General features: G+C 38.5%; 1 protein-coding gene across 1 annotated transcript in view; it reads left to right on the plus strand.

Annotated features, from left to right (window-relative positions):
• The window catches only part of LOC139696337 (tRNA dimethylallyltransferase), a 509639-nt gene that overhangs the window by 151888 nt on the left and 334501 nt on the right, over positions 1-23250 (plus strand). The window contains exon 3 of the mRNA XM_071595056.1: positions 15070-15395. Coding sequence (XP_071451157.1) covers positions 15070-15395 — 326 coding nt within the window. The remainder of the gene's footprint in view (positions 1-15069; positions 15396-23250) is intronic.

Here is a 23250-nt window from a genome sequence, read left to right on the forward strand (position 1 = left end):
TCTTCACCATGAAATTGTAGTTAAACGCGATCTATGGAAATAAGGCAGATAATGTTTTCGTATCGCAGTTTTTAGAATGCATGGCAGTAATGCATTGCTGATGTTTGACGTAATTTTGAACCATTATTTACTGTAAAATTTTGCTAGGGAAGAACGAGTAATTGAACGTATTTGTGTTGCTGTCTACTCTCCTTTAATCTGGGTAGTCAAATCTGCGAAAATACGAGTAGATTGGACTTCTTCTTGGATTGGGATGATTTCCTCCTTACTAAACGCGACTGCCCTTTACCTTTGTAATAGTATTGACGTAGTTAGCTCTTCTTGACTGGAAGGGTCACATCCTAGTTTACTCAGTAATTGCGTCACACTTATTTTTTCTCGTAAGTGCATTCATTTCTCATAACAAATTGGATGTTCGTTGACCTTAATGCAGTTCACTGTTTAACGCAGGTATCCAGGGTTTTTTAAGTACTTAACGTATATTTTGACTGCTTCCTAATGATATGTTTAACACATTAACTTCATCATTTTCCTATGGCCCGTTCATCGGAGCAAGATTTCTTGTAGGGCTCCTCGGAAATTTTTTTAATAGTTAAGCTCTCTAATAACTAGGCTTAATATTTGATTATTCCTTTTAAAATCTATTCTCCCGCCCATACTAGATTAATGGTGATTTTTAAGAATAATTTAAAATAATGTTGCTAAGAAGCTGCGTTTTATTTAATTTTTATGTGATACAAATATCTAATAAACGTACGTACGCTGCTACCCCACCCATTAATACGGCATTCTTTTTTTTACCAATTTTAAATTTGTACTCTTATTCTGCCAATTTCCAACAGCAGTGTTAAAGTATCCTAATATGACATGTTTCATTTGTTGACTGAATTAAAGGTTTACAAATCGAAGCTTTTTTACTGCCTGTAAGTAGCTTAATTGAGAGAACTCTGCTTCATCTTAATTTACAGTGCCATTTTTTCCCGTGCTGTTTATATTTTCATGAGGAAAGTATATCAAGTTCGATAATTTTTAGCTTTTGGATTATTCTAATCGGCATTTTAGTATCGTCAGAGCATTAATTTCTTATAGGTTTATTTCTTAAAATAATTTCTTACATACATTCGTTCATTCGCTGAGGAAAGTATATGATTTTTCATAGCTGATATTCATACGCGGGGATTTCTTGTTTTGCAAAATTGTGGAAAAATGTAATTAAACCCGACTCCAGAGACAGAAAAATGAATTAACTAATGTAAAGGCAACTTGTATAGTGGAGTTGTAACAGTTAACCACCAGAAAAACTCCTATGACAACACCAATTACAGTTAAAAGCCAAAACGTCCGCTGTCATCCCTTCTGGTTCTGGCATCTTTTGTCTTGGACTTGTTTCATTTAGCGTATCGAACTAGTCAATTTTTTATTCATGGCAGTCAGCATTTTTTTAGAGAACAAGTCATAAAACCTTTCTGATTTGATCTCAATGGAAGCAATGACTCCCTAAGGTCCAAATAAAATTTGCGCATTTAAAAACCGTAGGAAAAATCGTTCGTAGCTCCTGAATCTAAAGACGACTTGAAAAAAACTGAGAAGGCGTCAAGACAAATATCTCTCTTAGCCATTAAGTGAATCGGCGACGCGACAGGAGATTGGATAAGTTCCATTTCTTCGAAAAGCTGTGAGTCATGAGAGACTAGAGGAAGTTCTAACATAAGAGAAGAAAAATAAGCGTAACTTCTTGAAACTTGGGAACTTTTTAAGTTTCAGAGCGTTACGCCCTCAAAATACTCGCATGCCGAATCGTTATTACCCCTGCTCTTTACTTGCTGATTTTTACTTAGAAAAAACATTCTTGAGAAAGGAAATTATTCGCACCAAACTCAAGATTTTATTTCGCAATAAGTATTGGGATACTTTCCTCGACTATTTCCAATCAATCAATCTAGGGAAGACTAAATTTGTCAATTCAATAAAGAGTGCCCTTGAAAATATTTGTTAAAATTGACGAAATATACTTGTTTATCCCCAGAGTTCCCCATTTCCATTCTTCATCCACCCTTGTACGTTCGAGAATCCAGTCAAAATCAATGATTTTTTTCTTTATCATATTACATTCATGAAGTCATTTATATTCAACCAGGGACGCACGACGGATTTTCGTGGTGAATTGCATACCACATACCAGCATAATATTGGATTTAAAAATGGCAGAATAAAAAAAAACGGCGTACTGAGAAACGAAGAAGAATTTTGATTATTTTGCAGTATCACCAAGCAACCATGGAGTGAGATGAAGGTTAATAGCGCGTAAGTAAAACCGAAGGCATTGGTCAGGCTGACAAATCCGTTCCGCATTGAAAAACTGTCGTAAATCGCTTCAATGAATGAAATCAAATTGAATCTGACCTTATTTCTAAATGTGGCAGTGGAATTGTAATTCAATAAAGATTTTTAGGATAGTTATAATTAGATCAGGACGTGCGGCATTGGGCGTTTTGGCTTTTGACCGTATTTGGTGTATTCATAGATGTTTTATTGGCAGATATGTTACAATTTTATCACATGTTTGGCGAAGTTAGCTAAATATTCAGAAATGGTTTTTTTTCCTCTCTCGTCTGGTTTAGAGGCACAATTTCTACTATCTGGTAAACAAAGTCTTTTGCATGGCTGCGTAATAGCCATGGCAAATTCTTTACTTTCTTCAGGTTTTGCAGTATTCAGATTCGCTCCTGAAGTTTTCATGGTTTTCAGTTGCATTATTCAAAATAGAGGTGGATCGCGAACTTGGTCCGTAAAATAAGGTTGTTTCCGAAATTTTGATAAATAAAAGTACCACCTCAAAGTTGACCTCCATCACTAAGAATGTACGCCAATTAGAGTGGGGATACAAACGCTTTCATTAAAAAATAACTAGTGCCTCGTAATATTTTGATGTCGTTCATAACGCTAAAAGTTAACGTTAATAACCCTACGGTATGGACTATTCCTCCGGTTTTACCGAGGCCTTGAATATCTAGCTCGACGACTGCCGTATAGAAAGTCCGCTCGTTTCGCTACCTCTCCTAGATTGTGGTAGTTGCTCGCTCAGGGAGGCGACCGATGGCTGAGGTCATTAACGCCATTGGGGATAGTTGCTAAATTGGTAGAGGTAGGATTTGGAGGTGATAAGCGGTGAAGTGAGTCCGCAATTAGCCTATTCTTGACGGATTAACCTAAGGGGCCCACATTCCATCCCACCCACGGCGTGCACCATTTGTGTTCTTCACGTGGCACCCCGTGTAGGAATCGGGATATCTCTTGACAATTTTACCCCCGATGTGGATTAATTCTGTTAGACGCCTGCCACCGCACCAAACCGCTCGTTTCAGCTCGAGTAGTAGTAATAGTAGTATTTAGGGGAGGCGACCGACAGCTGAGGTCATTTGCGCCATAGGGGATGGACAGGGAAGAATGAAGGGTGGAGAGAAACCCGGCGTCGGTATTAGCCTACTCTTTACGAAAGGCGTCAAGGGGTCCGCAGCTTAACGTTTCATCCGTAACGACGGACGGCGTACTCACTCAAAGTGCCCTCCACATAGCACCTCAAGTAGGGATCGAGATACCTCTGAAAAATATTCAACACCGTCAGGATTTGAATATTTTTCGTTTCATTTCGAGAATGGAGTACACGTGCTACGATCATTTCGCGCACCTAACTACGAATAAAAGATCGCCTGATGATTGAACGTGGTGGATATCCAGTTCCGAGCACCAAGCTGAATTTTCAAGGGTGGAGTGTAAGCAGAAGCGAATAAAGTCCAAAACGAAGGTCTTGAGCTAACGATTCGCATTAAAAATTGCACCAAATTATCGCTATACCTTGTGTATTTCGAAAATGATTCTTTTCGCCTCACCCGCCTGCGCCATACGTCACTTTTGGCAGGTCTTTAATTAATGATTGTGTATTTTCACGTAGGTCCCTTTAAGGATCCTAATTTTTTTCAAAAATTTCCCCAAAAACCCTGAAAGGACGAGTATTGTCGTAAGTCAGGAGACAGTGTTATCTCCTGAAGCCTAAAAAAAAATCCCGCTGCTTATTTTACACGTTTTCTTCACTGCTGGGCACGCTTTAGTGTTATTATTTGGTATTTACCGTTTAAAGTAGATTTTGGATGAACTCAAATTTAATAACCCTACGTTTCTCATCCTCGCCTATCAAGGTGAAGTCCGAAAACCCACCGTACAATTAATTGGTCTTCAATATCACATACATTCTAACTCCATTCCGTCCAACATGGTCACCGTTTTCTTCGTTCTTTATCGTTTTCTTAATGTCTCCCATCTATCACAGTCTCCAGCATTCCATCGCCAATCAAAATTCTCTGTAACCATCTTTCCTGCCTCCTTTTAATTTCTCCCGGCATTCCTCTTTCCTACGCAACCAGGTCTGTTCCTTCAATTTGTTTGCTTTTCCGTACATTTGACTATTTCCAACTTCCTTTACATTTGCATCTAAAAATTCCCTTATCTACGCCCATCATTTTGCTTCAGCAACCAAGTTTCCGCGACGTGACAAACTACGCTCCATGTGAAAACATTGCTTCCGTAGATCAACTGTTTCGCCTTCTCTAATGTTTGCCCTCATATATATCGTTTTACTTAGCCTTCCTCCTCCTCGAATAACCTTTTAATATTTGTTATTAATATACCATTCATCCCTTACCTATCACACACTATGCTGTAAGTATATATTCGATGGTCTCTGGCTCAACTTTGTGGAAGTTCATGTTCATTAAATTAAGTGGTAAGTAAGTACAGTGGAAAAATATATTGTGTTCCTCATTAAATGCTGTAAGTATTTTAATAATTGATACTGTTAGATGAGGGGATCGGCTATGCTTTCATACTCGCTAGTATTTGTCATCAACCCAACCCCCACCATTAGGCTAGGGTTTATTCCCATCCTCTTTACCCTCCTACTCTGGCGGCCCAAAATTAAAGAGATAATTTATTTTTTTTAATTATTTCCATTTTACGAGATATTTGTTTTTGTCTCAATAAATCTAAGCTGTTATTGGGCTTAATTTCTTCGCGGCACCTTGGTGGTGAGAATGATGATGCGTGCGTGGTAATTATTTTTCGCTTGGAATAAAAAGCTGGATAAACAATTGGTTAAATTTCTGTTTGGCTATACTTTTTGAAAATATACTTCCGCATTAATCCATAAATTTGGTGAAAAATGTCCGTAATTTGTCCGTATTTTTGCATTTGAAAGTCCCTCGAATTGACCTCTTCAGTGAGTGTCAGCCCTGACCTCACCAGCGTTGGAACCTATTGGGAGTGTAGTTCAAGTACGCAGAGGACGTCGTTGGACGCCGGAGAGAAACTTTGGGTTTTATTTAAGATTTTCTCTTGCCTAGTTGACCCACTGAAAGAGATCTGGGAAGGGTGGGTATATGAAGGCCTGGGGCATTGTCAGTTCGTACGGATTACGTAGCTTAATGATAGCGCCCTTACCGGATCAGGCCTAACGTTCTGGGACCGAGACAAGGTGATGAAATGAGGGACATGCGAGAGGCTCTTCGTTACAGGAAACCCATCTGAGCCACACCTATCTTTGCCCTAGACGGGCGTTTCGCCTCTTTCCCCGGCTTTGATTATATACATTTGGACTTCAGATTAGGGACTCTTTACTTTGGGAAGTGGACTTATATGAGAGCTCAAGTAGCATTCATAACTATGTATCAGGCGGGGCCTTCACATTATAGGTGTGAGAAACTTTGCGCGTATCCTAAACAGTTGAAGCGAATCCGTTCTCCGACTTCTGGTTTTCCGAATTTTCCGCCAGTTTATTACGGATGAGTTAACTGTACCGACCGATATAAGTGTGTTGTTCGTTGTCCCACCATGCATAATCAGGGGTCGTTTAGGCTGTAGCAGTGTAACGTTTTCAAAAAAGTACTATCATTACCCTCTGGTACTCAGACCAAGTAGGGTATGAAGAGATGTAGAGAAGGGTACGTTTGCAGGTGAGGGAGACTTCCTCTAATTTCTTTTATGCTTGGCCCACAGTTTCTTTGATGGTTAGTCAAGGTAAGCTTAAGGAAACAAAACGCCACTAGCTTTCATTGAAAACTTGGTAGAATTTATTTTTCATCCAAGGAAATTTGGTGGAAAATTGACCTTACACATTTAGCTTTAAAGTTATTTCTAAATTTTACTGTGATGCACTGTTTTCTCTCAAGCTGCGTGACTTTTTTTTCTTAGAAGGTTTTTTATATATATTTGGACTATCTTTACCCCAAAATGAAGCGACTCGAAGTATTTAAGAGGTTGATAATCCAAAACCATTATTAGGATTGTGCACGCCAGCTGCCATTTCCTCTAAAAGCTTCAATTTGCTGATAACTCTTTCAACATTTCAGCAACTACTACGAATAGCGGCCATTCCAATCATCCTTAGTCAAAAAATCCTTCGTAATATTAGTTAATTTTAGTAAATAAAAACTTTTAAATGTATAGCCTATTTAGTATTTTATAAACGTGATTTGTTCTATTCCTAGTTTCCCAGGTATTCCCAGCTCTCCGGATATTGTACGAGAAACCCTTGACGTCAATTTCACTTTTAAGCACGTTAAGTCATATGTTAAAATAAACCCCTGACATCGGAACAACGAAACGATGTTTTCACAACATAATGCCTACACGATATTAAAATAGACTACCTATAGTAATTATTCCGCCCATCCGTCTCCAGTTTAAGGTGGGTTTTGAATGAACAGAGACTGAACATCACTGCACTTCTCAGCTTCGTCTGGCAAGAGACACCCTAAGACCCCAAACTACGTATGAATTGAACGGTCCTTCAATTCCACTACCTCCCTTCATTACGCCCCACATGCCTATCCTGTTCCTCCCCTTACCTCGTTTGCCTAACCTCTCTCTGTCACATTCTTGAACATTCCATCGCCTAATAAAATGATTTGTATGCACTTAACTTGCCAGTTTGAATATATTTCAATTATTTCTTCCTCTGTCATGCCTGCTATTTCCTAGACTGTCTTCCTTTCCGTCCATTTAACTTTTTCCTTTTTTTATTAATATGCATGACTTGATACGGCTTGTATGGAATTTTCAGTATTTACTTCGATTTTACAAATCTGATTGGCCATTTGTGTAAATATACGATAGATATCTATAAATCAACCTTACCGAGGTCAAAGATAAATATCTTTAATGTAAACACTCGAATAAATTCTTCATAGATAAAATATTACCATAAATGCTTTAACCTTTTTTGTCAAGGGTCGAAATTTCCAATTGAACATCTCAAGCGGCGATTTTGACAGTTGATTGAAGTATGGATGAGCTGTACAGCGAGCGTTGGGCATAACAGATTAACTTCGGTAAACTCGGTAACAGATTAATTTAAGATCGGTAATCTTTGTCCTAAAAATTCTAGGGTCATTTCATTCGCACTGAAAATATAGTTACAGCAGCTGTTCACCGTTCTATTAAATAATAATTGTTTTCCGAACTTTGTTAGAGAATAACCGATTTTCATTGGGAATGTACAGATATATGCATGGTTTGCTGCTGGCTTCGCTATACGAACTGACATGGACAATATTAAACTTATTGCTTCTAAAGCAAATCATTTTTTTTGGCACCGACATTTATGAGTTATAATTAATTATATTTCATAAATTTTGGTGTCCCTAATATTATTTCCCTTTAGAGAAAGCTGACAAATATTGTTAATGTCAGTTCGCACGTGTACGAGTATATGACATTTTGCTCGTGCATCCTTATGGGGTAATGAGCGAGTAAATTAGTTTCGAAGGATGCTGCTGCGGAAGTTCCGGAACCATCATTGAATATTGCAGCAGAGACAGATTTCGACAATAAAATTTCCACGCACGCGAAAGTTTAACTTTGCCATAGCAAATCCAATATGTGAATACTCGAGGATTTCCGTTACACTCTCAACACAAGATATTACGCGCGAGCACGGAATCTGGGATATAATTATTACTGAATTTGAGGCAGCTAAATTCATAGCTTTAGGGTGGAGATATGGTGAGTGACGCGTGCTCTAAAATTCTACCTCATTACAGTTTTTTCATTGGGCAGCATAGAAGTGTTTTCCAACCCTTCTGTGCTGGCCAGTGTTTTGAATTTTTTGTATTCACTCCTAGTGAGCATGTTCGGGCAGGCATTATGTGCTTTCGGATGCTCTTCCGAATGACATTACCACGTGAATACTTGCTTTCCTTAGGGAAATGTATGTACAGGTGCGTTTTCATTCTGCAAAATTGGAGTTGAGACGTGTTTAGAGGAGATGAATGGGGAGGGTTATCTAAGGTCAGGAGTGGGTACATGCCTAATATGATATGGGAAATCCCTGGCTTTGGAGAAGAGCTAAAGGAATTTGCATTGGACACAAAAGAGGAAACTCTGAGAGATGTGGTTCAAAGGATTGTAAAGGAAATGCTGATTACTCGGAGACGGGAGAAATATGCCCCAGTAAAACGGGGTAAGCACTTATAGTACAAGGTGGAAAAGGTTAAGAGGCTAGGTGTATGAAGAACCTATGTAGCGAGACGAAACGATTATGACCTATGAAAATATAAGTAACATTTAGCCCTTACAAATAAATTTATATTCACACAATGCCACTTGGACATACACTTTCATTGGAACCATAAATATCTGGATATAGCGTATCTTATTTCATCATTCAGAATATGAATTGGCGCTTACGATAACATCGTATTTCTGAGAAGTTACATTCATTCACTTCTGAAGCGTGATAATCCGGTAAAACAATGCCTGACATGTGTAGCCAGTCATAAATTGCCAGTTCACGGTCGTGACTCGTTTTACGGTGAAAATTGATTCCTTTTGTTTAGAGGTGTTTGAATAACCGTATATTTAAGTTTCTCTTTTTTTAAATGCACTGACCGCGTTTTATTACATTTGTAATGTGAATAGATCCGTTTTAACAAAAAAAGGTATTCAGCAACGGAATAAATTAATACTTCTTGTCATTTATGTAGTATATGTAGTTGAAAACAAAGGTTATGCGATTTTATAGAAAGAAAAAGGTCCAAGCTAAACATAAAAATAGGAGGGCCAAAACTAGAGCCGGTAGAACAGTTTACGTATCTCGGAAGTGTTTTGGACCAACACGCTCAAAGTAGTAGGGACGTAAGGAGAAGAATTGCGCTAGGAAAAGAGGCTTTTGCAAGGAGGAGGGAGTTTATGACAGGGACTTTGAGTAAGGATGTTAAGAATAGACTCGTAAAAACTTTGATATGGAGCGTAGCTATGTACGGAGCGTAAACGTGGTCATTGAAGCTGGAGGATAGACGTAGACTGGAGGATTTTGAAATGTGGGTGTGGAGGATGGAGAAGGTGAAATGTACAGAGAAGAAAGCAAATGAGGAAGTACTTGGTATGGTGTGCGAAGAGAGCGGTTTGTTGGGAGAAATCCTATGCAGGCAGGAAAAGTGGATGAAGGGGGTATTGACCGGCAGCGGGATGTTGAAGACTGTAATGGAGGGGAGAATGTTAGGCAAACGATGAAAGGGAAGGAGCAGAATAGGGATATTGGACGGGATGAAGGGAGGAAGAAAGTACTCTGAGATGAAGAGTGACCTGATGTAGAGTAGGATTGGATTTTGTGTTTTGTCTGGAGACGTAAAATGTTTTCTTTAGTGTCCATCCAAAAACCTTCCTTAAACGGTAGATTACCTTATAATATGTAGTTGATTCGCGCTGGAGTGGTTCGCCTGTAATTATCCAAATTGTTGGCATACATTTTCGAAAATATTCGTTCATCAACTCATCAAGTGCTAACGGAACTAATTCGTACTGTGGGGAGAACTAACAGCATTGCACTTCTTTCATAAATTTTCGAACCTGAATCTTCATAAATAAATTTAAGGAATTAATTTTCCAGTGATATAAGAGTTATCTGTAATCGCAGAGTCAAAACTTCTAAGAATGACCGTGGAACGTTTGTAAAATATAAAATCGCAACGGATAATACCCTTTACTCTTATAGTATAACTTGAGTCCTTGTATTAATTTCCTTTGCCCTTTACGGTGTTCGCTCGTGCTATAGTCATCGCATATTTTCCACTGTTTGCATTAATGCTTCAGCCAATAATTTGCTCGATTGCTGATTGTTTGCTTAATAATAAAAGCAGCGTTGAATTGTTAAATCATAATTTAATTTTTGATGTGAAAATCTCTCAATAGTTGAACTCATATTTACCAAAGGGGATGAGAAATAATCTCTCTTAATTCCCGATGTGTTTACACTATGAATGTTATATCATATATCATTTGTTCTGATAATTATTACTTCACCATTATCGTATAAGTTATGTGTTTGTGGTTGCTGATTTATTTTCTTACAACTAAGTACAATGCCCTAGATAATTGGAACGTGTGGAATCAGTATGCCAGGCAGCCATTAACTGTGGAATGTTAGCATTCCAATGTTAATAACTTCAAGGTAAATTGCTCGGTTGTGTCGTATAATGTCACTGTTATTTGTTTTATTTTTCTATTGAGACTTAGGTTGTCAATAATATGTTTATGTCGGCACTATTTGTTTTAATCAATTTGTATAATTTTGTAATCTGAATAATTAACAATTTGCAATTAAGGTAACCAAATCAGGGTGTCTGGTTTACGGGAATAAGGAGAAACAAATTTCATTTTCCGTGGGAAAATCGAGTAAGTTTTCGGAAATGTATAGCCATTCCGATAATTATAAAATCTCTCTTCTCAGAGGAGCGATTCTCATCCACGCATCATCGGTATATGTGTTCAATAGTTTTCAAATTAATTCGAAATGACATTTAGCTTGGTTATTGCTCTGCAATTGTATGCGCAAATAATGAACCATAATCCCTTCCCCTCTTGTTTAGAATTTTCGTGCCGACCTGCCCGCCGTCTTTTGATTGGCCGTTGCCCAGTTAGGATATCTTCAATGGCCACCCTAAAAAATTGTTTTATTTTTATTTTTAACTATCTTAAATGTCAGTGGAATGCATAAATTTACCTCTAGTCCTGTGCCAGTGGCAACGATTATGATATCGATTATTTTTCAAATCTTTATTAATTTTTTTATTTTAGTGTTTTACTAATATATTTTGAAAGTATTTTCAAAAACCAGAATGTAGTGTCGTATTCTACTTTAGTAATGGTATGAATAAATGGTGGTGCGTTTTTATGTTCGACACCACTAAAATCAGTGTATCGTCTCCACGGAACTTTCATGAATTGATTGATTTCATTGATCGGTCTCTTTCTTATGATCTGTAGTCTCTCATAATCTATATAACACCATACTTTCTCATTAGGGGCTTGAGACATATTAAAAATTAATGGTCAAGTCGGACAAAAACACACCCACCCAACCAAATGGTAAATACACCTAAACGACTACGACTAAACGTTGGAGATGTCGAAGTGTTGAAAAAATGTAGAGCTTAAATTGTGTATGTAGAAATACTATATAATGATAAGAATGAATTTTTACCTTGACTATCTCTGCGTTACTCCTACCTACAGGTAGATTGTTTACCGGCCACACTTAGGTATGGCAGTTTTTCCCGTGACTATGTAATACCTTGCAACCAGGTGCTGTAAATCAAGATGCCAAGATAAGAGGATATTTTCCCTGGGTAAAAATATCCAATACACCGTGCGGAGTGATATACTCGTATGATAAAAATATACGGATACGATTTTATCGGAACGATATTTCCAAACCGGGTTTGGTCGTTTTTAAATCACGACACAATGAAGGTCAATAGAAATTTTGTATGAAATAGTTCCATTCAGCTAATTAGAAGTTTGTTTTAATTGGAATCGTCAGTCAATCAAGCTTTCAGGCGTGTCCCGCGAGGTCAGAGACGATTGTAATTTAAGGCAAGAGCCCTTCTCGAGTGGAGAGAGGTGAGCTTAGGAGGTGGGATCTGACAGGGTAATTGATTGTTATAGCCCTGGAATTCTTAAAAAAGTTTGAAAAAACCGAGAATTTTATGAGGCGAGTTTTGGTTGGCACCTCGTGAAGGTGAATTTAAGTACATTAATTTAAAAGTAATTAAAGTTGGGAATAGAATGTCGGAGTTAGGGTCGATTCAATTGATATCAATGGATTGTGCATTCGATGGAAGCCTTTTTTCAAAATCGTTGAACCTCGAATTCTCACTCGTGCTGCTTGCATGTGGGCTTCTCTGGGTTTCATAAACTCAACGATGTGGTGCAGGGAGTTGGAACCGCCCTTGAATGTCTCGCTCCGTTCCTCGTATTTAATAAACGATTTGGAAGCGGATAGGTCAGAATTAAAGAGGTTCGTCATCGATATGCCAGCATTTTTTCAAAACGAATTTCTCTGCTGCAAAATTATGTTGATTTTAAACCCTTTTGGCGTAATAATATCACATGGAGGTACAATATCATAACCTATCTTTCAATTATTATTATTAGGTAATCTACCTTTAACGGTAGGTTTTGGATGGACAAAATTACCAAATAATTCTCTTGTTTCTCCTAACAAAACACAACCCAGCATCTTACTCTGCGACGAAGTCCCTCTTCATCACTGTACTTTTCCTTTTTACGGCTGGTGACCTAACACCCTCCGCCACACGCCCTTGCGGCGGCTTGCGGGGTATTATTTAGATAGATATAGATATACTTCCTTCTTCCCTTCATCCTGTCCATTATCCAACTGTCCCATCCCTATCGAATTGTTGCCCCGTCCTTGTTTGCCTAACATTCTTATTCGTAAACTGTTCTACCTGCTCTAGTTTTTGCCCTCCTATTGTAATGTTTAGCTTAGCCTTTTTCTTTCTGGAAACTCACCTAACCTTTGTTTTATTAATATTGATTCTCATCCCATATCTATCGCTCAGCATTTCCAATTCTCTCAGCAGTACTTGCAACCCGTTGGCTGACTAACAAATCAGAGCTTGGTCATCAGCCTACCTGACTGAATTTACGAATTCCCCTCCGACTTTAATTCCTTCCTCAAGTTTTAAGTAGCTGTTTATAGCTTGTGTAGCTGTAATAATGTATGAAAGGTATATGAACCACTGTTTTAAATATGCATTTGAAAGGGGATTATTAGCGATTGTCACCCGAGGGCATATTGCCATTAAATGAAAAATTAATGAAGTTAAATTAAAAGTAAATCCACTCTGTAAGTGCTGAAAACTTCACCATCCAGCTCAAGGTAATTATAAAATTATTCCGAAACAATGTCAAAAAATATAACAAGCCTCTATCTACGGGCACACGGAAATATGGAAATCTAAGGGCAGTACTCGTACCCCATATTGATTTTTCTCACTGTAAACCGTGGAACAATGATGAGGTATTTACCCTAACTCACCGGCCGGTTTTAATGACCAATTATTAACAACTTATTGAATATAATTGCGGATAAATGGACTTCAGCCTTGTATTTTGGGAGTGTGATGTCTGAGATTAGCCACAGGCTCTTAAGAAGGGCTTATTCTTTAATTATGATTAACCTAACATTCGATTCCAAATAATTATATTCCAAGGTGTGTGTTGAGTGAGTTTTGTTTTTTCGTTTTCTCGTGTCGAAGCGACAAAAAGCCATGAGCGATCATTCTCTGAATCTTGTCGCTCTTCCCGTATAAATGACCATTTACGCATGAGCATTCATAGGAAAAAAGATTAGATTAGTAGCCAATCAGGGAATTAGTTCATGTAAAATCAATCAATTTTCAATTGATTCTTAGTGAAAATTCCTGCTAGTAGCAGTTTCGACCGCACCCAATAATATCGCCGGAGCATCTAGTTGGCAGAAATGGTCTGATGACAGAACGTTTTGTTGGCTGCGATCAGTCAAACTCAAACAGATAAGTTAATTTTTGTTGTTAGTTCGTCCTTCATTCAATTATTTCTGCTCTACTTCATGATTCGGATATTTATGTGAAGGAATGAATGATATGCATTTAACGCATCACTTGCTAAATGGACAATGAGTGAGTAATTGTGGTATGCATTTAATAATTACTAAAAAAACTATTGATAATTACGTTAACAATGCATTCTTTTTTTCAGCTCTTAAAATTCAGCATTCCATTTGGGTCGATACACTAAACTACTTACAAATCCAAAGGATAGTTAGGTAATATTTAATTGAATGTGGATTCGATGAAAAGGAGAAACTTGAGTAAAAGGAATTGGAATTCGGAATTCCCTGATAGAAATAGGCTTCGGATTGGAAATTATAAGGATTCGACACACCCCTGCCATTGATACAGTCGGTTTGGGAGTTCAACTAAGTAATTTACTGAAGACAGAGTTGAAATCGAACGATATTCTTCTTTTGTAACCCTAATTACATTTTAAGTAAGTATTAGAAAGATACTAATGAAAGTGACCTTCATTTAAAGTACTGTAAGCAATTCACACGATCATTTCCGACAAAATTGCCAACCTTAGGCTCAGCCTTGTGGGAATTTTGCATATGTAATGCATTTCAATATGTTATGGACACGTCATACGTTATCTCATCAGAATAATTAATTAGAGCTAATATATTTATCGAAAGATTACTGAACATCTGGCTGAGTAATTGTAGACATCCCATCGTCGTCATTGAATATCATTTGTAAAACTATCAAGGCTTGGATTTTTTTCACAGCTTTGCACTGAAAAACACAGTCGGGACTCTACATAATCTTAAATGAAGAAATATGTTTGTAAAAAATTGTATTTTTCACAGGTCTATGTTTGCCATTACTATCCACTCCAGCAAAGTAGTGAGTTCGCTGGCCTCATGTCGAAAGTTGGTAAATTGATATATTTTGGAGGGAATATTTGAAATATATTTATTTAACGGATCGGCAATGCATTATTGTGACAAATTGCAATGAATTAATTTGACAAAAGCTGCCAATATCTAAAACTTCCGAGAATGAATGAGATGAATTGGGATAATTTTCCATTTGTTCCCGATAGTTCCTTCCCTTTCGCCCCCTTAACATCTTCCTGCGAAATAACTGGCGATTCCCTATTCTCTTTTTTCGTCAGGTCGAGGAAATAATGGCGAAAGGGAAGCTTCCACTAGTCGTCGGAGGAACTAATTACTACATAGAATCACTGCTGTGGAAAGTGTTGGTTGCCGCGGAGGTGAACAAGGCGACTCAATTAGAGGGGGGTCGAGACGGCGACGAAGTGGGGATGGGGAGGTGTGAGGGGTCCTCGGAGGCGCCGGAGGGGGTGGATGAGGAGGAGGTGGGGACTGACGAGTGTGAATTCGGTGACGTGCCCAGCGGGGAACTGCACAAGAGATTGGCGGAAGTGGATCCGGAAATGGCAAAACTGCTTCATCCGAACAACCGGAGGAAGATCGTGAGGTGAGTGCGTCGTATCATTCATCAGTAATGTCTGCCTACGCGAATATGTGTATATAGTGTGTGTGAATGTATACTACATATATATATATATATATATATATATATATATATATATATTATATATATATATATATTATATATATATATTATATATATTATATATATATATATTATATATATATATTATATATATTATATATATATATTATATTATATATATATATATATATATATATTTAGTGTGAGTTTCCATTTAGTTATAATCGTTACACTCATTTATAAATCTCCACTATCGATCCCTTGCGTCGGTGAGCTACTTCTGAGTAGGAGGGATACGTTTGACGTTACCGAGGTGAAACGACTCTTTCGAAAATTCTCCAATGAAACAATGTTACGGTTTATGCAGCCATGGAACTTATGAAAATCCTGGAAAATCGCAAAAATTGCACCTCTGCCCAGATAATTCTGATAAGTCGGACTCAGTCAAGGCAGATTTTTAGGATTTAATTCCTGAAATTACGACTTTATTCTGCCGTTGTCATTGAGTGTTTATTATATGAATCGTTTCTCATAACTTCATCGATATGCGGCCGTGCACATATTTCTACAAGAATAATCCGCTTAATGTCTATGAATGTTAGTCGTCGCCGGATCACACTAACGGGATTTTCGTGCGGTATTTTGCCTTTGCTAATAATATTTTTTAGAGGTAGGATATAATTTTTAACTTGAAATCAATGTTTACTTTGTAAATTTACTGGTTGATAGCCACCCTGCGGAAAGGATTGTGTTATGGATCACTCTCTACTTTTCGATAATCGATCCCAGGGTCCCCAAGTCTGCCTAGGCGTGACTGTGGAAATGAAGGATTTGCTGGATTCGAATTTTAATTATTATTGAAAGCATCGCTCGTTGCTAACCACTAAATACAACCCACTGTTAATGGCTACCATGTTTCGTGTATTAGAGTATTTTCGGATATGATGTTTGCACAAACCTCGGTTTATAATTCAATAAATAAAAACAAATCGATGCCGCAATCCTAGAACAGCGAATTGATGTATAATAGCCCATATTGCTAGTTACTATCGAAGTTATATTCACTTTGTAATTTAACGGAGCGTCAAGTATTTCCTTACTTCTTTGAAATAATTTGAGCAAAATTGATTAATACGCTCGGCTGTACACGTATTTCTCATTTCATCACTAAAAAACTCCTTGAAGTACGTAAGTTTACCTCTGCTTTAAAATGTGCTACCAGTACAGGTTTTATACACACGTTTTGCAAAAAGTTACTCCAATTAAGTAGAAGCAGACTTACTTAATACCACTTGGCAATTTAAAGGTTCATATACCCTGGCGCCGGGATATGGACGTGGTTGCACAGAGGGGGAGGAGGCTAGATCGCTGACCGGGTTTAATTTTAAGTGACCTTAACCGTAAGATTTTTCGAGAAAGCGCAGGAAAAGGGACTGGCCCATCCACACTGATGGATAAAGTTCACACGCCGTTGGGCTTAGGTGACAATCTACCCTCGCCTACCATCGCAGCAATAAACGTTCGGGTTGATTACTGTCATCATACCTTAGCGAGGTAAGCAAACTTGCCGACAAAAAAATTTTTTGAAGAATATGAGCTAAACCTAAAATGCCCAAGAAACTCAAATTCAAAAGGGACACCCCGGGGGCTTGATTGGCTTAATCTCTCGATCAGAAATCCGAGGGTTACAGGTTCGCAACCTGCTCTCGTAGTGAAGGATCTCAGTTTTCCCGGCGTATTGTATTCAGGAAGTTCTCTCGGGTTTCCCACCGGGTCAGCGTGGTGTGCACCGACGTTTCGACGGCTAACTCTGCCATCGTCTTCAGGGTGAAGCTTCACCCTGAAGACGATGGCAGAGTTAGCCGTCGAAACGTCGGTGCACACCACGCTGACCCGGTGGGAAACCCGAGAGAACTTCCTGAATGCTCTAGTAGCTAAATGGTTCCTCCAATGAGAAATTTCTTGCAATCGTGATCATATCAGCCGGTAACTCCGCTATAATACTCCTTAGGCATTTCCCGCAGTTTCTTCAGTTTTATTATCTTTATCACACGTGTATCACAGTCTAATATAATTTCGGCATTTTATTCGTTAACCCGTCACTATTCATTCGTTATTTAAATTTTAAAACAATGATGGAGTACTACTCGTATAATGCCAAAATAATGTCAACATGGTCTGGTCATCGAAGGATGATTTTCTGGTTTACTCCTCGCCGGCATATTAGGATGGTCAAGTTTCACCTGCCATTCAGCAAGAGGGCTGAAGATTGGCTCTTAGCTTTGCCTGCGGATATCTACAGCAGAGCAGGTGAAAGTTCGTCATCGTAAGATGTCAACCTTAAGAAAAACTTAATTGGAAAATAATTTTTTTAGGTCTTCGTTTCGCTATATTAACATGCGGCTTAATTTGACATATACATAACTAAAAACCACTATCAACATAATTATTATGTGCAAATTTATGTATTCCTAGTTAATCTAATAACTGGAGAGTCAATCGAGAGCCTGTCTCTGGAACAACTGAGATCCTTCACTACTAGAGCAGGTTGCGAACCTGTAACCCTCGGATTTCTGATCGAGAGATTAAGCCAATCAAGCCCCCGGGGTGTCCCTTTTGAATTTGAGTTTCTTGGGCATTTTAGGTTTAGCTCATATTCTTCAAAAAATTTTTTTGCCGGCAAGTTTGCTTACCTCGCTAAGGTATGATGACAGTAATCAACCCGAACGTTTATTGCTGCAATGGTAGGCGAGGGTAGATTGTCACCTAAGCCCAACGGCGTGTGAACTTTATCCATCAGTGTGGATGGGCCAGTCCCTTTTCCTGCGCTTTCTCGAAAAATCTTACGGTTAAGGTCACTTAAAATTAAACCCGGTCAGCGATCTAGCCTCCTCCCCCTCTGTGCAACCACGTCCATATCCCGGCGCCAGGGTATATGAACCTTTAAATTGCCAAGTGGTATTAAGTAAGTCTGCTTCTACTTAATTGGAGTAACTTTTTGCAAAACGTGTGTATAAAACCTGTACTGGTAGCACATTTTAAAGCAGAGGTAAACTTACGTACTTCAAGGAGTTTTTTAGTGATGAAATGAGAAATACGTGTACAGCCGAGCGTATTAATCAATTTTGCTCAAATTATTTCAAAGAAGTAAGGAAATACTTGACGCTCCGTTAAATTACAAAGTGAATATAACTTCGATAGTAACTAGCAATATGGGCTATTATACATCAATTCGCTGTTCTAGGATTGCGGCATCGATTTGTTTTTATTTATTGAATTATAAACCGAGGTTTGTGCAAACATCATATCCGAAAATACTCTAATACACGAAACATGGTAGCCATTAACAGTGGGTTGTATTTAGTGGTTAGCAACGAGCGATGCTTTCAATAATAATTAAAATTCGAATCCAGCAAATCCTTCATTTCCACAGTCACGCCTAGGCAGACTTGGGGACCCTGGGAGCTATTTCGTAAGATCCGGTTTCATTGTTTTACAGGACCTTGGTGATTAATGTGCTTGGAGGTTATGTTTCGCATAACACCCAGTAATGTGCAACATTAGCTTGTTAGTGTACATTAGTGTACCAGGAATAGGTATTTGCAATGCTTCATACATACCTTCTCATTTTAATCGGATGGCATGGGAATGTGTTTTCTGCAAAATGATGCTAATATTTTTTGTAATGGGGGCGTGGAGAAAATTGGTTCACTTCATCAGTTTGCGTTTTACTGCTGCACTTCGGCCGCAGAGTGAAGCCTTCGGAAATTTGAATATTTATGCTATTACTCCGCTTTATTTATTTCTCTGATCAAGGTGCAGATAATCATTTGGTCAGTAATAAAATACTTTTGTATATGCTTATGTGACACCCTTCCCACAGGACCACATTTGAATGCCATCAAGTAATGTAGTGCTCTTCACAGTATTGCTTGCTCCGCTTTGTCAATTTTTAAGTTTCCCCTTCCATCCCTCGTCTTTCTCTGTAGGGAGACCCTCCCGCTACCTACAGTGTTGGGTCACATTCCCTACCTGTGCCCTTGGGGGAAGAGACCATTTTGTATGTTGCATTTAGTAGTGGAATTTCACCTTCTTACTTGTCAAATTCTAACTTGCGCGTTATTGGATAAATTTTTACTGCATTCTAAGGTGCAATTTTTTGTTATTTGATAGTATATGTATTTACATGCGTGTAAGTTAAAATGGTCTTTGCATGGATTTATAATCCACTATGGGGCTAGGTTTGCATGGATGTGTAGATTTTGTATTTGGTTGTGTTCCCTTTTACGGGTGATGACCTAACACCCCCCGCCACACGCCCTTGCGGAGGCTTGCGGGATAATATGGAGAAGTATGTGATTTGGAATCTTAAAATTTTTAGAACCAAGTTTTCGGTGTTTAAAATTCGTTTATTGCCTTACACTAATGCATGTTTATCCATTCTGGTTTTAGGTGCGACTGCGTCATAATTCTTCGGTACTCTTTCGACACAAGGTTATGCGATGTTTATCCTGTCATAATTAAATCCAATTCTCAGCTTAAAATTAGGTTAAACCTATAGTTATTAAAGACATAAATGTATTTCGAGATAAAATCGTCATTTTAAATCTTCGGACTATGACTTTGTTTATTATTGATGGCATTAAGTCAGTATTATTGAGGGAAATACGTCTTTAGGTACAAGTAATTTTGTGATGTTTTAGTCAGACTACGTGTAAATGTAATTTAATAACCGTGTCATTGCGATTTATTTACCGTCGTTACAATTTCATTTTGGAACTACTCTGAGGATATTTGTGGAAACTTGGAATATTTTGAAACAAATGCCCTTTCGTAAACCGGATGCAGTCGGGAAGCATTAAAAAGAGTGGGGGGCCATTGTGGGTGTTGCATACCAAACTGAACAAGCCACGTGAAATAACTATTGTTACGATGTGAATAATAGGACATTTGCCTTAAGTTATTTTAGTATTCTGCTATTCTGCAGCGACTATTTGAATTAGCTTTTATGGATTGTTTTATCGCTAATTGTTGACTTTCCAAACCTATTTCAGTGTACCTATGGATTATAGCCGTGCACGTGCATTCTCAATGTCGGCCGTGAAAACTGTCACAAAGGTCCCACGCATTGGCTACCGGTTTTGACGATATACCCAAAATAGATGAGTTGTGGGTATCTGCTGGTTGGCGGAAGGAAGTTGGTGGAGGGAAGCGGGTTATTTCCTCTTGTGTATTTTTTTTGACATTTTTCGGTTACCATTGAGCGGCTGAATTGTATCAGTCCTCTACCCATCTCTTCCCACTCGAATCTCACCCCTTTGCGAGTTTATGGACATGGTGCGTTAGATAATAATCAACCGACATTACTTGTACGTAAATGGGGTTTTTTTTGCGGATGTGCAATCTAGCGGAAGTCATCGTTAATGGAGTGTACGAAAGGCACCTGCTCGGATAGAATTTCATAGACGCTGAGCGGTGTGTTGTGTTTTTACGTTCGTTCACCTGGGTTTTAAGTCGTGTCCGTTACGTCACGCTTTATTAGGTTAGGGTTAACGTAGATTTAACGGGGAGTCGCTTCTTGCTTTTGTTTTAAATCGTCGTTTTCCTCGGCGGTATGGCTATAAATATGCGAGTTAATATTTCAGTGAGTAATTGGTTGAATTGCTCGGGTTCCCGCCACCGAATTCAAAGCCCGTTCGTAATAACTTGTGGTACAAACTCCACGCAGTAAATTTTTAAAAAATCCTTCATTTTTTATATTTTCGCTGACCTTAAACATCCCGTGGTAATAGTCTCAAGGAAAAGGTTTGGCATAGATAGGACAAGGATAAACTGTCTGCCATATTTTCAAATTCAATTTGAACGTGGCAAGAGTTTGTTTGTCGTTTACGTTTTGTACATGAATATCATCTTTTGAATAAAAGATTTAATGTCTGCTCATCAGAACGTACAGGGAAATGAGGATTAGCGCGTGAGGTAGGCGGTGGTAGTTCTCTAAACCTATGTATTCAAGGCATTACTTGTACCAATTAAGGATCTTCTACATATCGCGAGGAATTCCTTTCGTTTACCCTATATCATTTCCTTCTGCATATCTTCGTAACTTATACCATCCTAATTTTGTCTAAAAAACCCATTTCTTCTGTCGTATTCTCTGCTTGCCCAACATTTTCCCTTCTATAACGACCTTCAACATCCTGCTATCGTAACCTATGATATTAAGTAAAAGATCTAAAACACTGTTAATCATTCTTAAATTATTGCTATAGCGCTGTCCTCTTACGCATCGATTGCTTCCAAACCAACTTTATTTCCAACTTCCACTTAATCAGGCTTGTTTTATCACCCGCTCTGGACTAACATTTCTCATGGGTTAAAATTTTCAGCACTTATTTATCATGTAATCTCCTCGATGTAATGCACTAGGGTAAGTCAATAAATAAGTCGCAAACTTCAGCAAGACAAACACAGCAACTGTGACGAATTTCATTGGGAACGCTTGGAACATCCACCGTACTGTCCCGACTACAGCCCCCTAGTGATTTTCATCTGTTCGGGCCCCTATAAAAATCATTTGGGTGGCCGACGCCTTGAAAATGATGCCGTAGTGCAAGAGTTTAGTCGTTGTCTGCGACAGCAATTAAAATACTTCTTTGCTGCCGGCAATCAAGGACTTGTGAAGAGATTGGGTAGCTCTCTGAATGTACTGGGTGGATGTGTAGAAAAGTGAAATAAATTTCAGGAAGTTACTTTGATTATCAATGTTAATCCAGGTATTTGAGTTATTTGTTGACTTTCCCATGTACTTAGTCTGTCACAAAAACAAGTAGAACAAATAAGGCAAAAAAATTATCGCAGATTAATGTACAAAGCACTTAAATTCTTCAAAATAATACCCTTTTCCATGAACACATGGGTGCCAGCGCCTCAGCCAGTCGCGATAATCTTCCTGAAAGGCGTCGACGGGAACCTCGCTCAGGCACCTCCGTCAGGCATTTCTTCAGGGCTTCTTTGACGTTATTCAACGTTCCAAAATGGTTTCCCTTTAAGCTACTTTTTATTTTTGGGAACAAAATGAAGGCCGATGGTGCCATATCGGTGCTGTAGGGAGCCTGGAACAGCGTAGCCAAATTGTGATTGGCCAGATATTCGGTCACGAGAGAGACAGTATGGAATGGCGCACTCTTTTCCGTTGCTTTTCAAAGTTGCATACCTTTCTGCAGCCTTTTGAGGGATTCCGCGTAAAACTTACTGTTCACTATCTGCCCCGGAGGCAAAAACTCTGTGGATAACGCCTTTTGAGTGGAAAAGGAAGAAGAGAAAAATACTACTTTTTCTTGGTACAGAACCTGTACGGTATTTGCCTCTACGAGCTAGCCTCCTCCACGCATCCTCTTGAGTTCAGTTTCCTCATGGTCGAAATTCTTGAATTCTTCCACTAACCCACATCTCTGTCACCGAGTCCACTCTCATCGTCATCACCGCGTCTCTGCCTCCAATCTGGAAAATACTTGCAAAGCTCGAACTTTGCAAAGCCATGGAAGGTTGAGTGTTGGTGCTGGAGAACCTTGTAAGACTTCTAGTGCTGTTACCGAAATCATTCAATAGATCTTAGTTACCATTTGAACGGTCCCGCAGAAATATTCATGCATTTCTGGACTTTAATTCTGAAAATGCCAGTGTTCACTCTTTGTTTAATCCTCTTGATTAGCTTACTAGTCCCATGGCTGTTTCTCAACCAAATAAGTTTCATGTATCTAATGTAAATATAAACCTAAGAAATGACTGATCTTTTCTTTATATTTCTTCATATTTG

Source organism: Hetaerina americana, unplaced genomic scaffold, assembly GCF_022747635.1.
Source record: "Hetaerina americana unplaced genomic scaffold, ioHetAmer1.1.p SCAF_7, whole genome shotgun sequence".
Lineage (NCBI taxonomy): Eukaryota > Metazoa > Arthropoda > Insecta > Odonata > Calopterygidae > Hetaerina > Hetaerina americana.